This window comes from Leishmania mexicana, chromosome 13 (assembly GCF_000234665.1).
Source record: "Leishmania mexicana MHOM/GT/2001/U1103 complete genome, chromosome 13".
NCBI classification, from domain to species: Eukaryota; Euglenozoa; class Kinetoplastea; order Trypanosomatida; family Trypanosomatidae; genus Leishmania; species Leishmania mexicana.
The window spans coordinates 532164-549905 of NC_018317.1; the positions used below are offsets into that span (position 1 = coordinate 532164).

General features: G+C 59.5%; 4 protein-coding genes across 4 annotated transcripts; all 4 read right to left on the minus strand.

The window, feature by feature from the left end:
* Positions 1-1149: 1149 nt before the first annotated feature.
* LMXM_13_1540 (hypothetical protein, unknown function) lies at positions 1150-2610 on the minus strand (the record flags this gene model as incomplete). Its single annotated transcript, XM_003873306.1, has 1 exon — positions 1150-2610. One exon carries the CDS (start codon positions 2608-2610, stop codon positions 1150-1152), a length of 1461 nt encoding a protein of 486 aa, XP_003873355.1.
* Positions 2611-4537: 1927 nt separating this feature from the next.
* Positions 4538-8086, minus strand: LMXM_13_1550 (conserved hypothetical protein; the record flags this gene model as incomplete). The annotated part of the gene is made up of 1 exon (XM_003873307.1): positions 4538-8086. The coding sequence occupies one exon, from the start codon at positions 8084-8086 to the stop codon at positions 4538-4540; it is 3549 nt and encodes a 1182-aa protein (XP_003873356.1).
* A 1177-nt stretch (positions 8087-9263) lies between these two features.
* On the minus strand, positions 9264-10349 carry LMXM_13_1560 (putative ras-family member, GTP-binding protein; the record flags this gene model as incomplete). The annotated part of the gene is made up of 1 exon (XM_003873308.1): positions 9264-10349. One exon carries the CDS (start codon positions 10347-10349, stop codon positions 9264-9266), a length of 1086 nt encoding a protein of 361 aa, XP_003873357.1.
* A 1828-nt stretch (positions 10350-12177) lies between these two features.
* On the minus strand, positions 12178-13944 carry LMXM_13_1570 (phosphoprotein phosphatase-like protein; the record flags this gene model as incomplete). Its single annotated transcript, XM_003873309.1, has 1 exon — positions 12178-13944. The coding sequence occupies one exon, from the start codon at positions 13942-13944 to the stop codon at positions 12178-12180; it is 1767 nt and encodes a 588-aa protein (XP_003873358.1).
* Between the last annotated feature and the right edge of the window lie 3798 nt (positions 13945-17742).

The window sequence follows — 17742 nt, forward strand, 5'->3', positions numbered from 1 at the left end:
ACATCTATAGACGTGTCCTCGCCAAGTCAGCAGCAGCGACAGCAACAGTGTACCACAACGAATGGAAGAAAAGATGAAAACATAAAAAAGAATTGGGGCGGACAGGCAAGACAGCTGAGGAAAAGACGTAGCGAGTAGAGCAATGATATAATAGCAACAACACCAGTCGAAACAGACGGAGGAGACAGAGGAGGGGGGAGGGAGAGAGGGGGGGTGATGGTGGTGGTGGTGGTGGCCCGGGCTTGATGTGTGAGGTTTCTGGACGTGTATGGGGGTTCCTGTGTGTGTGTGTGTGTGCGGAGTTTGAGGGATCAAGTGTGCCAGAGCGCGTGGGCCACGTGCGGGAGCGGAGCGTGAAGACGGATACCGGAAGACGAGGCGGAAACCTACGCGTGGAAGACACACGCGCACGCTTAGAGAGAGAGGAAAAGTGAATCACGCGAACACAGCGAAACGAACAAGAAAGCGCAGATAACAGGGGCGGCGATCACTAAGCACTCCCTTGCGGTGGTGGCGGTGGTCGCCGTGAATTTTCACGAAGGGAGACCGCGTCGCGCGTTTGCGTGGAGAGTTGAGAGAACGAACGCAAGCAAAGAAGGGAGAGAGGAGGGAGAGGCGGAATCAGAGCGAGGCGTGATGGGCGGGGATCGACAGTACATGGAAGATAGGGACGCATGGAAAAAAGACCAGCGCGGTGGGGCGCGGTGGGGACCGCCTAATTTTGTCTTCAGTACCCGTCACTTGTTGTCTTCTCTCTTCATCCTCTTCAGCTGACGGGTGAGTTGTCGTGCTCGCCCGCAGTCGCCTTACATCAAGGCCGCCGGCATCGTGCGGTCATCGCCAGCGTTGAGTGCATTTCCTTTCCGTTTCGTCTGTCTTGGTTTCTCCATCAACTACCCGCGATAAGGGCCATGACAGCAATCCTAATCGTCCGTGATTGGCTGAGCAGCGCGCTACCATGTAGCCCGCCTCTGTGCACACCCATATGCCCACACGAGACTGCGCCATCGCGAAAGCTTTAGCGTCCATGCAGCGCAGCGGGGCCCTGTATGGCCGAAAAGTGGCTGAGGGACCACAAAACGAGCGCAAAACAAGCCCCGTACAACACGGGTGCACGCGTCCCACAACGTACGACACCTCTGCTCGGCATCACAGCGACGTCCTCCGTGAACGAGCGCTGTTGCGCGGCACCACTTCGCTTGCCGGGATGCCGAGGAGCACCTGAAGCTCTGGGTTAGCCGTGTACCACGAGGCGCTCATCCCAGTCTCGGCGCATGGCGTGGCGTGGTAACCCTGCGCCACCGCCATGCGGCAGTTCTCTCTGTCGTCGTCGATCAGCACCACGTCGGTGCTCAGCCACTTGGGCAGCAGAAGCGTCGACTGGTTCCACAGCCCGCCGACAGTGTCATCATAGTGAAGGGAGGGGGTCTGCAGAGGTAACGGAGAGGGGCCGGTGCGCACGGAATCGCTCGCATCATCTGTAGCTTCAGCGCAGGTGTTGTCGGTCGGCCGCAGCTGCTGCTGTGAATGAATCGGACCCCTTAGCAGGCGCTGCTCCTCATCCCGCGCGTTTCGACGCTGCTGCAGCTCTTGCAGATGGTACAGCTTCCCCGGCCCCGCCACCGACCGCGGCAAGCACACAACATCGTCGGTGCTAGTGAGATAGGCGCGGATGGGTGGAAGAACGCGCGAGAGCAAGCACACAACCGCCTCAGCGACGGAGAGACACGTGGCCCACTGATCTGCCGTCCCTTCTGTCAGCGAGCAGATCGCCAGTTCGTGCCCGCGCTGGGTGACAGCCTCACAGAACGCGCCTAGGAAATCTGCATCCACGAAAAGCGCGCGCACCTCCGCTGTAGTCGCCACCTGCGCGGCTCGAAGCGAGATGGAGCTGAGGGGCGAGCGCAGCAACGTACCATCCAAGTCCAACACCACGAGCACAGGCGACACCACCGTCGCATAACACGGTCCACTGCGTGGTCGCACCTCACGGTGGAGCAGTAACCCAGCCATAATGCAGCTTTCCTCGGTCAGCGCAGCCTCGATCTGCGAGAGCGACTGACCGCCAAGCGCCGCTGCCGGTAGCGAGAGAGCGGGGATCGTGAAAGTAGGTGATACAGCAGTCGAGTCCACGCACATGTCCACGGCATCGAAGAGCGCATCAAGGGCGTCGGCAGCGCTGTCCCACCAGTTCGGTGGCGAGGCCGTCGTTTCTGATTCCCACGACGGTGACGTCTCAACGATCTCTGAGCTCGCATTGCTTGGGAGCGGCGCGAGCACGCTGTCCGCTAGCGTCAGCGTGCCCCCGTCGCCGCGGGGGTCATCCTCTGTAGCCGTAGAGCAAAGAAGCGGGCAAAGTCGCGCGAGTTGGCTGATTAGGTGCTCGGCAGGGCTGCGCTGGTGTTGCTGCCGCAAACACTGCTCCGCTTCGACTACCGTCTCTGCAGCAATACTGCGGTGTTCTTGCCATCGCGTCTGGTGGACGTTCCTGTAGCCTCCAATGTCGGCAGCGGCCGCCTTGCCAAGAATCAGCTCTGCCACGAAGCTGTAGCACTCGCGCACCAGCTCGGGCAACGTCGCCTCCCTGGAAGTCGCGCACGCTTCTCTCATGGTCTCCGCGGAGGCAGCATCTCAAATATGGGATCTGCACGTGCGATACTTCCCACGCACACGGGTACGCGCGTAGCGTCACAAGAATCGAAGAGGAGAACCGGCAACAGAGCGCACCCTGGCGTGAAGGTTATCCCCGGGGAGGGGGGGGTGCCCCTCGCGGGCAATGCACGCCGTGACAACGAAAGATGAATGCCAGAGCCTCGTGCAGCCGAAGGAGTAGCTGAACTACGTGTGCAGGTGCTTATATATATGTGTACGCGTGTCTCGCTACCAAGAGCGGCCGCGTCTCTTGTAGAGCTGTGCCGGCGCTCTCGGGTGCGGCTGCTTCCGTGTCTCCGTCCGATGAGGCACACGCGCACGCACATAAGTCGCCCAACATAGTTCGAGGTGGGAGGATGGGGAGGAGGCATCGCACCGGCGAGCAGAGAAGAGGAGACGAGAGGGATATCATGGCGAAAACAAAATGCCGGCGTCGACAGCGGCATCATCAGACAGGACAGAGAAGGCACACCACAAGCACTCACGCGTGCAGGCAAACCCTTACGCATCATCTGTGCACACCGCCACGCGCATACCGTCGCCAGGTTCCGAGAATGCGGTGGCGAGGGAGGCGAGAGAAAAAAAAGGAAGAGAGTGGTATAGGTCGCTTAGCGCACGCCCATGGTTTCGCAACGCTTTTCGTATCGTGCGCCGCTTCCCTCGATGGCCCCTTGGCGGTTGCACGACCGTTCCCGATGTCAACGCACACTGTTGATGGAAGACGCCAAAAAATGCTGACCGACGCGCGAGATAAAAACGTTTATTTCGTCCGTTTCAAAGCCTGTCCATTCTTTCTGCCATACAGCACCGGCTACACGCCACACTGCACCCCCTCCCCTCCCTCCCCCGCCACGCTGGCCCTGCCGCAGGCCCCACCATCCGCGCGGTGCGCAGAAGCAGCAGCAGGCACACGCCGGCACAGCAGTGCGCCGACTCCGTCCACTGAGCACGGTCCCCGCCACAAACTCTGCTCACACCCTCTCTGCAGGTCGCCCCACCTGCTGCGTCCCTCGGGGGTGTCCCCAGGCTCCCCACACCAGGGGGCAGTGCGAGGGTCGGGTGGGATGCGCTCGACTCACGCGGACGCTTCGCCCATCACATGGATGGCACAGGCGTGTGCACTGGGGGGGGGGGCGTCACCGACAGAAGTGGTTCGGCATGGGCAGGGGATAGAAGCGGGGAGGGGGAGGGGAGAGAGACGGCTGCCTTGGACTCCTCCCTCACCCAAAGAGTAGGAGGTGTGTGTGTGTGTGTGTGCTTGTGTGCAGTGGAGCCCGTGGTACGACCGCGCAGAGGGTGCGTGCCCTCCCCTGATCATTGGGAAAAGAAAGGCAAGAGATAAAGGAATAGAGGCAAACAGGTGGGCCTTTGGGAGACGGCCGATGTGGCGTGCGAGTGCGGGGCGGGGTCGAGGTGATGGGAGGATAGCGCGTGCAACAGACAAAGAAAAGACGCTGATGAAAACTACGATACACTCACACATGACGAGATCGACGACCTGAGACCTGAGACCTGAGACCTGAGACCTGAGACCTGAGACAGACAGACAGACAGACAGACAGACAGACAGGCTCAGGCATACAATAACGAGCGAGAACGGGAAGCACACACGCGTGCACACACACGCACACGTGCGTGCGCGAGATCTTGCAAGAGTTGACTAGCAAAGGAGGAAAGACGATCAAGAAACTAAAAGCGTATGCTGGCACGCACCAGAACATGGCGAGGCACCTTCGCACCGCAGTAGCCAAGGACATGCACGTCAAAAGGAGAGGCAGACGCCAGCAGTGTCGCGCAGTGAGAAGCTGGGTGAAGGGAGTTGAGAAGGTAGCCCCATATCACAAGTGTGGGTGCGACTGTGTGTGTGTGCGTCGCCGTTGCCTACCTAGTGCGGTCCGCCGCGCAGTTGGGTGAGGATAATGCGGTTCTGCTCCTCCAGCCTCGCGTTCTGCGCCTGTATGCGGGTAAGCTCAGCGGCCACCGCCGCGTAAACGTCAGGCGTGGGCTTCTGTCCATCAGCGGCAGAGGATACACTGCCAGCGTTCGCATGCACACTCTCGCCGGATCGCCGGACCTGGCGGAGCTGCAGCTGTGCCGCGACTGTCGTGAGGAGGTCGGGGAGCTCGTCGAGCTCCGCCTCCTCAGTCGCTGCACAGGACGCGTTGCTCGCAGAGTCCAGCAGGTCGCTGTGCTCCAGCAACTCCTTTAGGTGCAGCAGAGATTCCCGAAGGTGACGGGCCTGCACAGTGAACTGCTCCGTCGTCATCGTGGAGCTGCTGCTGCCACTCGGGTCATGGTGCGGCTTCGCAGCCACCGACGGCCGCTCCTCATGCTTCAAGTATAAAGGAGGGAATGAGGGCTTTGCACCCCCACTGCTGGTTGAGCTCTGGATGACGACATCCTCCGCATCCGACAGCAGCCGTGACGAGCTGCGCTGTGCGTTCCGTCGCTGCGGCGGGCTGTCGGGGTACGCGGCAGGCTCGTCAGCACCCGTCCTCTTGACAGATGCCGAGGCGCCTCCGTTCCCTGACCTTTCGTTCGCATCCTCTACGCAAAGCTCATCGACGCCTGCGTCAGCCGCTGCCGCCACGCCGGCGCGGAGCACCTGAGAGTCCACGGTCAGTTCCGACACATCAACCGCCGAGGCAGCCAAGTTCGCGGTGGCCGGCGGGTTCGCCGGTGTCTCAGTTTGGCGGTCACGAGGCGTGTGCGACAGTGCCGGCACACTGTCGTCTTGTGAGGAGGACACGCTCGCCTCTGCGGCTGCGATGATGGACGGGTGGGAGTGCCGAGAGGTGCCCACCGTGCGAAGGGTGCGCGCGTGCTCGCCTGTCTGGCTGTCGCGCTTCTGACGTGCGTAGAAGCCTGCCAGCTCGTCGAAGCGGTCACTGAGTTCGCGGCTGGACGGGGCGCTTGCGGAGGCGGTGCGGCGCTGCCTGCGGGCCTCCGACATTGTCTTAGACACGCCACTTGCTTTCCCGGCAGGAGCGAGAGGGGTGCGAGCGGGGCGTCGCTGTGCTGCCTTAGGGGCCTGTGCTGACGATGACACAGGTGGTGGAGCTGTCGACGACGAGGGAGCTGCGCTGCTCTTCTTCGCTACTTCTTTAGGGGGTGGAAGCCGCTTCTCCGCACCGTTGTGAAGGGCTACAGCCCGATGGAGTGGTCCAAGCTTGTACAGGTCGAAACAGCCGGAGCCGAGCGTCCACACAAGCAGCTCCGCGTTCTCCTTGTCCTCGGAGCTGCACATGGCACGCACCAAAGTCGAAATAGCCCGCGTGACGATCAATAGGGGACTGTCACCGTTCAGCTGCCACGCCGAGAGGCGCGACCCGCGGCAGACCACCACGATATCCGGCCGGTGCCTCACCACGGTGACCACTACACCCACGTTGGCACTGCTTTCCTTCTCGACCGCCTGTGCAGCCCGCAGCTCTGCGAGTGACTTCACAACCCATTGCGATGAATCCTTGACCTGCACATACGCGGAAGTGCCCGCACCAGCCACGATAAGGCCACCCTGGCACGGCACCACGTGCTGAATGGCATCTGCATGCGTGTAAGATGGCGGGGCGGATGCGCGATCGCCCGCTTCCGCGCTGCTGTCGAGCGCGGTAATGGATGTGCGCTGCACCGCCACGACTCGGTCCGCATCAGTCGCTGTAGACTCGGGCCCCGAGGTGGCCACATCGCCGCCACTATACACAACTAAAGCGTGCGTGCCAGCAGGCACCGAGGCAGAACCGCTGATCTTCATCCTCTCCAGCTGGAGAGCAAGGCCGCCACCACCGCTGCCATCCTTCGGCATCTGCACCCAGCAGCATCTGTAGCGACGAAGTTGCAGCCCCGAGGACCCACTCGCCGCTGCCGCCGCTGTCGACGTAGTCAGCGCATACACGACATCGCCGGTGGGGGAGCTGGTGAGACTGAGGACGTTTTCGTCCGCGTTCGTAGTTACACTGCCCACCTCGGCTGGTGCCCCTGGTGCACGGCCGTAAGCAACGAGAGCGTGACGCGCCGTGTCGAACAGCACCACCACACCAGTGGCAGGGTGCAGGGTCGCGCAGGTGGACTGGTTGCCAAAAGCGGTGACAAGTGTGCAGCCGGGGGTAGAGACAAACATGAGCGTCTGCGGGGTCCACCAGCACCACAATGCCGAGTTCATGTACCAGACCTCCGCCGGCGCTGTAGGCACCAAGATGGGCGGCGTGAAGACAGATGCGCGACGCAAGCTCATCCGCTGCGTGCCCGCCTTCGGCTCCATCGAGTAGAGGGAAAACGCGCCGCCTTCGTGGAAGAGGACCAGCACGCCATTGCCCGCGCTGGCACCATTTGTGAAGACATGCGCGCCGCTCGCAGCAACAACCGAGTCCTCGTGCACCTCCTTCGTCGCACCGGCATCGTCGCCGCTGGTAGAAGTTGCGGCGCCGAGGACGTCCTGCCACTTCACCTTGCCCTGAAACTCCCACGTCTCGGCCTGGAAGAGGCGCGTGATGGAGCCGGTTAGCATGAGGCTCTCCTTGCCAACGCAGCACAGCGCCGTGGCGGATGACACCTTGCAGTCCATCCACCGCACCACTGATCCGGTGGTGCCGTTGAAGGAAACGAGAAAGCCGCCTCTTGTCAGCGCCAGGTAGGTCTCCTCGCCCTCCACCGGACTCGCCACACAGCACGTATACGTAGCGTCGTACAGCTCCTCAACGGTGCTGCAGTGGCGGCTCAGCACCATTAGGCGATTGCGCTCTCTGTGCTTGGGCGCCTGGCCATCAGCCGGTGCCTCTGCGTTGCCAGCCGCGGCAGGGGCCGTGTATTGCACGCTGAACAAGCCAATTTTGCCGGCGCTGCAGGCAGCAAAGGAAAGGTCGAAGGGTAGATTGCACATGCTCTGAAGAGGCCCCATGGCGCCACGCCACAGCAGCGCCTCGGTGTCGATACTCCAGAGCGAGAGCCGGTGCGGCGTTTGGTCGAGCGGTCGACTGTGCAGCAGCGACGAGAATGCCAGGTAGTTCGCCTCCTCTGTGAAAAGGAACGTGGCACCGTATGTGCAGTCGCCGGTCACGGTGCGCGGCAGCTTAGTTGCCTCCGTCAGCACGGGATTCGTGAGAGAGGTGACGTAGAGGCCGTGGTGGGCCGTGCCGATGCATAAGAGGTCTTTCTCAGGATGGCCGACAACAAAGCTGATGCACTCGTCCGGCGAGGCAAGGATGCTCAAGCGCATCGAATACCGCCAGCGCGCCTCGGCTGGAAGGCTACTCGGATGCTCCGCAAGCACGTCGACAAAGGCAATGCTGTTGTCGGTGGCGGCGTACACGACATAGCGGCCACGGTACGCTGTGCAACACCGCGACGACGAGGTGACGGCGTGGCCAACGCGCCACGTCGGCAGCGCAACCGGAGACGGCGATGAAGACGCGGGCGGCGATGACGACTGCTCCATCGCAACGTATAGGTGTGCGTGTGTGTGTGTTGTGTGGTCGTTTCTTCGAGAGAGGAGGTCGAGAGTGGAAGGAGAGACGGAGGAGAGAGAGACGGAAAAAGCGGGGGCGATGGAGGAGGCGTTTCCCCTTCGTGCGTACGCGTCCCTTGGCTTTGTTTTTCTCCGTTTTGTTGCTGCGCCGTTCGAAGGCAGACACGTTACACACGCACACGCACACGCACACGCACCGGAGGAAAAACGGCCGGTGGAGGGACGGAAAAGGGAAACGAAAAGGAGGAGAGGCGAGAGGTAGCGAGGAAACCGAGAAGAGGCGGCGGCGGCGGCAGAGCGGGGGAGGGGGGGAGAAGGGGGGAGCCTCTCACGCAACGGGGACGCCGATCGCGTGGTTCGATGACAGAGCCGAGTTGGCGAGAGCTAAAAGGAGCTGACGTCTTGCAGGGGGTCGAGGGAGCCCAAGGAGGCGCAAGGTCGTCAGACACACCCCAACCGACACACATGCATACACATACATGTTCGTCCCAGCAAAGCAGCGCCTTGCATCTAACGTCCCTTGGCAATGACCGAACGCGGCAGTAAATCGCATGCGTGACACTAGCAAGATACTCGTACAAAGCGATCACGCCTACCACGGGTGTACGGGTGTGCGCGTGCTCACCTGCACAACGCATCGCAGAGCGAAGACAGACCGAGAGAAGGCGAGGGGTGGGGAGGGGCGGAGCAACAGATCCCCTTCACCGCCACACACACACACACACAAATCCGGGCAAAGCGATTTATAAAGAGGAAAAGTGGAGGTGATAGATGGAGAGCGTTTTGCCCTCATCTTACACGCGCGCACACATACAGCGCACCACAACGACCGAGGAAAACAACAGCGGGCAGGCACGCACACGTAAACAGGAGAGGATGGGGGAGGGGAGAGCGGCGAGGGCGGCTCCCCCCTTTGTTGCCCTGTCAGGACGACGCCGGGGGAAGACACCACGAGGGGGTAGAGAAGAGTAGCCGTGGCACGTAAAGATGGACAAGATGGAAAGCGGTAAAGACGGAGGTGGTGCAGAGACACAAGAGAGAGGAGAGGGCATCATGCGAGCACACCCACACAAACATACACATACACAAACCAACTTCTTTCCACTCTCTCCCTCTCTTCTCCTGCGCTTCGGTGCCACCCCCCCTCTTACAGAACCTCGCGCATCGCACACGCGGTGGGCTCGTCAGAGTCCAGGAACTGCTCAAAACGCCGTCGTGCGGCATTCACGTTGAGACGATGGAGCTCCACGTTCACCTTCGGGTCTACCGACACGACCAGCACGTGCGTGCACTCCGTAAACGGACACAAGAGCGCCGTGAACGTCTCCGTGGCGATGCTCAGTCCGCCAAGGCTGGTCGTGTTGTTCATGCAGCTCAGCTTGAAGTGCTTCACCGTCTCGCTCACCTCTGTCGTGCGCAGCTCCCCGTCGCCCTGAAGAAACAGTGCCTTGGAGCCATCGGCAGCGGTCTTGCGGTTGATGTGTGTCAGGCATAGAAAGGTGCTCCGCTCGTACAACGCCACCTCGGCGGCGTCGCACGCTATTGCGATGCCGCGCATCGTCTCCACCAGCACGTCGCGGTGCGGCACTAACGAACGTACTACCGAGCTGTAGGCTAGGTAAAGCGAGTCTGACCAGATGCTGGTGCCAAAGAACTCGATATCCATGCCGTCGCCAGAGTCGATGCAGTTCAAGATCTCTTGCTTGCGTGCCTGGAAGATCTCCTCGCGGATGTCCTTGTGGATGAGGTCGATCTTGTGCAGAAGCACGAACACCTTTGCCTTGGGGCTGTATTGGCGAATAAAACGCATTGCCTCGCGGAAGTACTCCAGCATCTCCGGCAGCTTCCAATCCGTCGTAGCGCTGCTGCCCTCGCCACCAACGCCACCAGGGCCGCCGATCCCGCCGTGGCTGTCGCGGCACATGCTGTTGATATCAAACACAAAGAGCATGACGCCGACGTAGCGAAAGATGTACTCCTTCTGGCGATTCAAGTACTCCGTGACGTAGCGGTGCTGGCCGCCGCAGTCCCACAGGTTCAAGAAGAGGTTGCGCAATATGTGCACCTGGCTCTGATCGAGCGAGATGGTGATGCCGAGTCGCAGCGCGTCGCGAGGGAGGTAGTTATCAAAGATGATGCTGCGCATGCACGTCTTGCCGGCTCCGCCAGGCCCCATGAGGAGCAGCTTCTGCATCTGCTTCTGATCCATGTTTGCGTGCTGCGGAAGAACCATACGTGGCGCTGCTCAGCAACCAAGAAAGGGCATCCGCGCGTGGCGACGTCTCCTCGTGCGTCCGGTGAGGGGGAGCAGGCGATCCACAACTCGAGAGGCAAAGGAAAAGAGGGTGGTGGTGGTGAAGGGGAAAGCACAAACACGAAATACAACGATACTGGAAGCCGTGGAGGGCAATGTGCGCGCGAGGTGCTGTGCCGCGCCTGCGCAGGTACCTTGATTTGCACATGGCGGTGTGCGTCATGCACGATGGATGAACGTCGGAGAAGGGGCAGGCGAGAGGAGGGCGATAAAAGAGAACCGGTGAATGGGTATAAGGCGCATGGGGAGGGGGGGGTAGGGAGGAGAGGCCGTTAGCGAGGGGCGCGCAGAGGAGGCTCGCACGTGGTGTGCAATTTCCCCCTCATCCCTTTGTTTTCCGTATCATCTGGTCTCATCGCTGCCGCTGAGCACGACAGCGGGCGGTCCTCGCGCAGCAAACGCGCCCACCGCGGCGCAAGGAGCGGCGATGGAGAAGACGAGGCATGTGATGTGGAGCGGGAGAGGCAGAAAGCGAGAAGACCATTGGACGCAATGCTATCCTACGAGTTCTCCATTACTCTTCATCCACGTCACTCCCCCTCCTCCACAACCGCCGCCATCCCCCTGCTCGGGCAGCGTACAGAGAACGCGGATTTATGGCCGCTCCGTCTCCTTGTTCCAACTTCTGCTTCCCGTGTTGCCTTCCTTCCCCCCCCCTCCCCCAACAAAATCCGCATGCACTTTTACCTCCTGTGTCTGCGCGCGTGCATGTGCGTGTGCGCGCGCACGATGCAGACAGCAACTCGCTCGGAGGCGCATGAAGAGAGCGCCACACGGGATCGACAGGGATCGGCGCGGGTGGACGAGGGAAGACAAACGACACCGCAGCAGCGCGTGACACGACGCGAAAGGAAGAAAAAAACGAACCAGCTGAGCAGGGAGCTCCCTCGACTGCCCAAACACGAGCACCGCCACCACCCACACCCACACCCACACACAGAGAGGAAGGCCCCTGGACCCTGTGATACCACGGCGAGGTGGGGCAGCGGAGGAGGGTGTGCGGATGGTAAGGAGCACCGGTTGGGTTGGCGGCGAGAGGGCAAGTAACAGCACAGAAAGGTTTACAAGCGACCACAGACACGCACAACCGCGCATTCACAGCCCCATGTGTGTAGCGTGATTCGGAGCATATCACCTTCGTCTTTGAAGGGTATGCGTACGGCCATGTGTGTGTGTGTACGTCTTCCCGAGCTCCATCGGGCCTGTGAGGTTTGTCGGAGAGAGACGAGAGGTTAGAGAGATGAGAAGACGGGAGAGCTGAGCGGCCAGGCATAAAACGCATCGACAGACGTGTCATTCTCCTGGGACACGAGAAAACAGCGAAGAGGATGGAGAAGTGCTTCCGCTGGGGTACGGAAGTGACAAGGAAGGAGGGAAGGAGTCACGACACGTACACGTGGGCACGCCGGGTGCCTTCCTTGTGCCTGCCCCTTGTTGCTGCTGTTGTCCTTGATCGGAGGACACAGGAACGGGGGGAGGGGACACGGCGTGGGGGAGCAGCAAGCATGCATGCATGCATGTACGCGTGTGCACACGGACCAGTGTTCACAGCCATGTTGTTTTCTTTGTCGTCGTACGAGAAACGTAAAACAGGTGAGCAGTACGGAGCCCAGGAAGCATGCCGCAGGAGAGCAATAGAAAGGCTGGGGGAGGGAGGGAGGGAGAGGGGGCGCACGCCCGGGGCACGTGGGCGTTGCCGGTAAGCCTTTTTTTAATTATTCGTAACACCGATCACCACCACCACGACCTAGTAGAAGAAAGAGGCGTGTAGAAAGCACGAGTCCAGAGACGGAAAGTCTCTTTCATCGCAGCAGTCGTACTGTTCAAAGGATGGCTTGTTAGCCTCTCCAGACACGACCATGACGGCACCACGGTTATTGTTGATGCCGCAGTAATTCGGTGCGGAGAAGACCGTCACGACGCGGTCGTTGTGCGTCCAGAAGTACCCGTCCATTGCCACCTGGTGCGCGCGGCAGATGAAATCGAAGTTGTTGTCGGCGCAGAATCGGTTCGAGGCGGATGGGCCAAACAAAAAGCCGCAGCCGCGGGGGTTCTGCTTGTACATGGCCATCTCGTTCGTTGGGTCAGACCAGAGAAGGCCCGTGATAAGGTCATCCTCCGCGGCCGTGACGTTGCCGCTGCTGTAGTTGTGCCGATCGATGCTCGCGATCTCCTCCACACTCTGCAAGCCCGGCGAGAGGCCGCCGTGAGTCACAAAGAAGCGCATGTACAGTGTCTGCACAATCGCAGCCAGCGGCAGGTCGAGGAACACCTTGTTCACGGCACTCCACACCGCCGTCCCGGCCGCGGCGCCGAGCGACGTCGTCACCTCCGTCAAGAAGCCGTACACGCGCGACGTCTTCTCCTCCTCGTGGTTGCCACGCGTCAGGTACACTAGCGTCGGGTACTCCACCTTCAGCGCCAGCAGCAGCAGCATCACCTCCAGGCTGTGCGGGCCGCGGTCCACGTAGTCACCCATGAACAGGAAGCGGTGATCGCGTCCCTCGGGGTTGCACCGGCGCCGGTCGTACTGCTGGCAGAGCACACTCGTGTAGAGGTCCTGGAACTGGCCGTGGATGTCGCCCACCACCACCAGCGTGTCGTGCGCTATCACCTCCAGTTCCAGCAGCGCTGGCTCCTCCACCAGCACCGTCGTCGCCGCAGCGCACAACTTCAGGATGTAGTCCTCGTTGAAGAAGCTCGCCTGCGTGTGCTCGTCGCTGTCCTTCTGCGATGCCGTGAGGGCGCCGACGTCACCGCGCTCGCCACGGCGCAGCAGCCACTCGATCAGCGGCAAAAACTTTCCGCTGCGTGGCGGTGCACCGAAGAAGCGCTTCTCACCACTCCCTTTCTCGGTGCTAGACCGAAGCGGCTTATCGTTCTCCAGGTCGTCAGCGATCGTCGACGAACTCTCCGAGATACGCAGCCGGGGGCTGGCGCCGCAGCCTTGGGGGCTTTTCCCAGGTGCGAGGACGAGTGGAGAGATCCCCTTGCCGGGGTTGTCTAACGTCTGCAGAAGGCAGTTGGAGGTGGCCCACGAGTCGACGCCATCAACGTGGCATGAGCCAGTACTAATGTTGCTAAGGCGGCTTGAGGCCTTTAGGTGACTGCTGGCACTGGTGGTCGACACCAATGGTGAGTTCACGGTGGGTACAGCTTCTTGCGGTGCACTAGACACCGGTACCCCAAGACAACCGCTTGGGGTGGCGCAGGGGTTAGTCGTGGGCTTGTTGCTGCTGTACGTCGGAAAGAGAGGAGAATTGATTCCGTGAATGTGGGGGCTACGGTCGGCCAGGTAGTGCTCTACACTCTCTGTCAAGACACGAGCGACATTGGGGGACGTGTTGCCGTTGGTGTTGCTGCTGCCTTTCCCTGCCGCGGTCGTGCTGCGAGCGCTGGAGGTAATGGTCAAGGTCTCGAAGCACGCGGGACGCAAGACGTGCACTTTGCTTAACGAGTCGCCTCCGCCCTCTTTAGCCTGGTGCGAGATCACGAACGGCAGAGACGCTTCCATAAGGGACGCGGTACCACAGAAAAGAATGCACAAGGCTGTGTATACGGGTATGGCACCTCACACACGGAGAGTGAAGCAGCGTGGCAGGCAAGAGGCACGCAAACAGCACGAGAGCACGCAATAGAGAAGCGATCAGCACACACACGCACACACACACACGAGACGTTGATCAAATGAAAGACGTGAGGGATGCGGAAACACACGTACATAAAAAAAGGAGGACGAGAGAGACACTCACACCTGATGAGAGCGAGAAAGTAACTGGCGGTGGTGGCGGTGGTGTGTGTGTGTGTTGGGGGGGGAGTGAAACTCCTTTAACGGCAGAGGAGCAACCGACACAGCAGCCACAACACACACACACACAAGCAAGCCAGCACGCAACCGACACAAGAAACCCACAGAAGGAGCGAGGGCAGAGCAGAAGCCAATATACCTATATCGAGGTACAGAGAGGGAGGGAGAGGGAGATGTACAAGCAGGGAAAGAAACCAGACACGGAGCGCACCGCCGTGCGCAGAAGAGTGACGGGAAACCTGAACAACGACAACAACGTAGCGAGAAAACAGAAAAGGGAGGGACGAGCAGGTGGGGAGGGGGACACTCCTACGAAGCACAAAAGAAAAGAAATCGAGATGAGGGCCACAACCTTTGTTGACGTAATAGGGAGGCACGCAACGAGTGGCAGCAACAAGATGGGAGGAAATACACAAGGCACACCAAGAGAACGAGAGAGGTGCGACGGCCGTCTCGGGTCTCTCTCTCAGAGAGTCGACGCTCCTGTGACTCGTGTCTCTAAGAGTTCAGTCGGGAAACGACGTGTCAGTCGCGTCGCCGACTTTTTTCTGTGTGTGTGTGGGCGTGTGTGCAGAGCGAGGAGGGCACGACCAAGAGAGAGAAGGGAGTGTGTATCAATCTTCGGAAGCCGTATGAGGGTTAACCGACACTCTTGCCTGTGCGACTTTATGCTTGGTATCTTGTCTTTCGACGAGTCCGGAGAGCGAGAGAGCGTGAGAGGGGGAGAGTTGCCTCGACGCGCGGTACACGGCAACAGTGCAAAACGAAGAAAAAAACGATCAATGAAAGGAATGCACGGAGGGGAAGGGGGAGGGAGAAGAAAGAGGGGGAGCAGAACACACACACAAAACAACAGTAAAACAAGCGATGAAATCGAAGGAGTCGGGGTGATGGGAGGGAGGAGGGCGCGGCGAGTCCGCGACGACAGACACACACAGCGATATATAAATATAGATAGATAGATACGTATATGCAGATATATTTTGGTGGAGGTTGACAGAAGAGGGGGACAAAAAAGGATTAAAAGACACACACACACTCATCACACAGGGAGAGACACAAAAGTCCTTTTTTTTGGCGCTCGGTCCGCTGAGCTGTCTGCGTTATCCTTTTTTTTCTCTTGGAAATCGACTCGTGCGTGCCTCTCATTCACACAACGGCCGCCTCAGTGGTGTCGAGGGAATAGAAGGCCTGGGGAGCTTGGGGAGAAGACACGGATGGGATGGGAGGGGAGGCGGGGTAAGAGTTTCGATGGTCACTGCGTGCCAATCGAGGTGTCGCGAAAAAGACCCAGCGGGTGGTGTCTCCCTGTCCTTTTGTGATCAAGCGCGAGCGTTCGTCTTCTCTTTTTTTTTCTTCACAGCTGTGCTGTTGAGTGCAGTGCGTGTGTGTCCGACTCCCGCACTTTGCTCCGCTCGTTTCGCTTCCTCTTCCGTATGCGCGTGTGCCGTGACGAACACCAAAGCAGGTACAAGCGAAAGAAAAGGTTGATCAGTCGTGTAAGCACGCGCACAGGAGTGGTGCGGGTGCTTGAAGAGAGGCAACGCTGTGAGACGTCACAAGGTGAAGACTATGAGAAAAAAAAGGTGTCGCAAGCAGTGCTGCCTTGTTGAGTTGCAACGCACGAGCGTGCACACGTCGATGCGCACACCGAAACAGAGACAGCGCCACGAAGGGGAAACACGGTGGTCCTTCTGTGCACGGTGCGGAGGAAGGTGGATGGAAGGAGAGGGGCGGTGAAAACAACTTTGAACGTAAGACTAAAAGGGTTCGGCGTAACACGGCAACAAGAGGAAAAAAAAAGAAGGCAACAATCCAGCCCGGGGCATACTACGAACGTGCGTACCCGCTGATGGCAATCACACGCACAGACAGAGACAGAGAGAGTGGAAAAGACAGAAGGGAGAGAAAAACCCTCGAGCGCTCAAACTATGGATTCGAACGTGTAAGTAAAATAAAAAAGATAGGGAAAACAAGTAGTGCGTGTGGGGGTAGTGTCCACGACAGACGTATGAGTCGCTATCGGCGTGTCGAATCGATGCAGCCCTTTCCTATCGGTCAAGCGAACCAAGACCACTAAAAAAAAGAACGAGAAGCCCTCTCGCGTTTTGTTTCTTTTGCCGTGCGGCCTCTCAGTTGATTCCGTGCGCCACCACGACAATGACAGCACACATAAAGCAAAAAGAGAAAAAAAATCGCCCCACGTTCGACTACGCCGTCGCTTCTCCACAGGGGACTCTTTGCAGGCGGTGCCCCTCCGCTTCTCTGCACCCACCTACGCACAAGCGGGCAGAAGAGAGTAGCAATACGGAAAAGATAAGGTTGGCGGAAGCGTGTGCCTTGAAACAGTGCCGCCGGCTTCTTGCTTTCTTCTCCTCGTTTCTTGGCGGTGACGGCAGCGCGGGGCAGAGAGGGGGGGGGGCGTAAAAGAAAGCTTCCCCTTCTACTTTGATCGGAGAATGCGCGCCGAGTGCGTTTTTTTTGATGGTCGTCGTCTCTTCTCCCACTCGCGCGCTGTGCGTTAACCACCGCGGCCACCGCAACAAAAAAAGCAGAGGAGGATCGCAGGGCAGCGGGGCGACGGCAACGAATGTCGAAATAATGGCAGGCAATAGAGGGAGAGAAGGGGGCAGCTCGTCTCGCTGGCGGTGGTGATGAGCGGTGTAGCGTGTGAGAGCGACGCAAAGAGAGAAATCAAGCACACCTACAACGGGAGAGGGAGAGAGGCAAAGGTGGCAGCACCCGCAGGAAACCCAAAAGACTGAGATACCGTGGAAGGAAATGAGAGATGGAATACTGCAGAGGTGAACACTGTGTAGCACACACACACACAGATGGGGGAGAGGAACCTACAACAAGGAGCGAGTTGAATAGAATCGAGAGAGGGGGAGGGCGAGAGAGACACAGGAGCGTTTATGTGGGCACCGGCGCACGTAGAGCGCGTCGTCGGTACCAAGAGAGAATCACAGACGCAGAGTGGTGAAGGAGAACGGAGCGGTGAACACAACAATGGCACACACGCACACACACACACAGAAGACAATACGAAAAAGGGAAGAAGAAAGAAATCGAGCCACCGACCTGTCCGAGCACAGAGACCAACGCCCAGAGAGACTGAACAAGAAACGGGGGAAGTTACAGAACGAACAGTAAAAGCGGGGCAAGCACGTCAGGATGTGTCGGACGAAGACACACAAAGAAGGGCGGCACCCGGAGCGACGCACCAGCACACGGACACTGACACAAGCGCACACGTTACAATGCAAACGTGCTGTGAGTCACCCACACCCACACAAGCCGAAAAAAAAGAAGCAGGGATTGAGAAAATGAAAAGGCAGAGTGAAACGGCTTGATGTACAAGTCGACTCAAGAAACAGAAACACGATGAAGCACAGCTCTCCCACGAACAACGGAGGGAGAAGCGACAGAGGCGCCAGGGGGAGGGAGGAGGGAGGAGGGAGGGGACAGTCTGGAAACCAGCGCCGCTCCGACGTACAGCCGAAA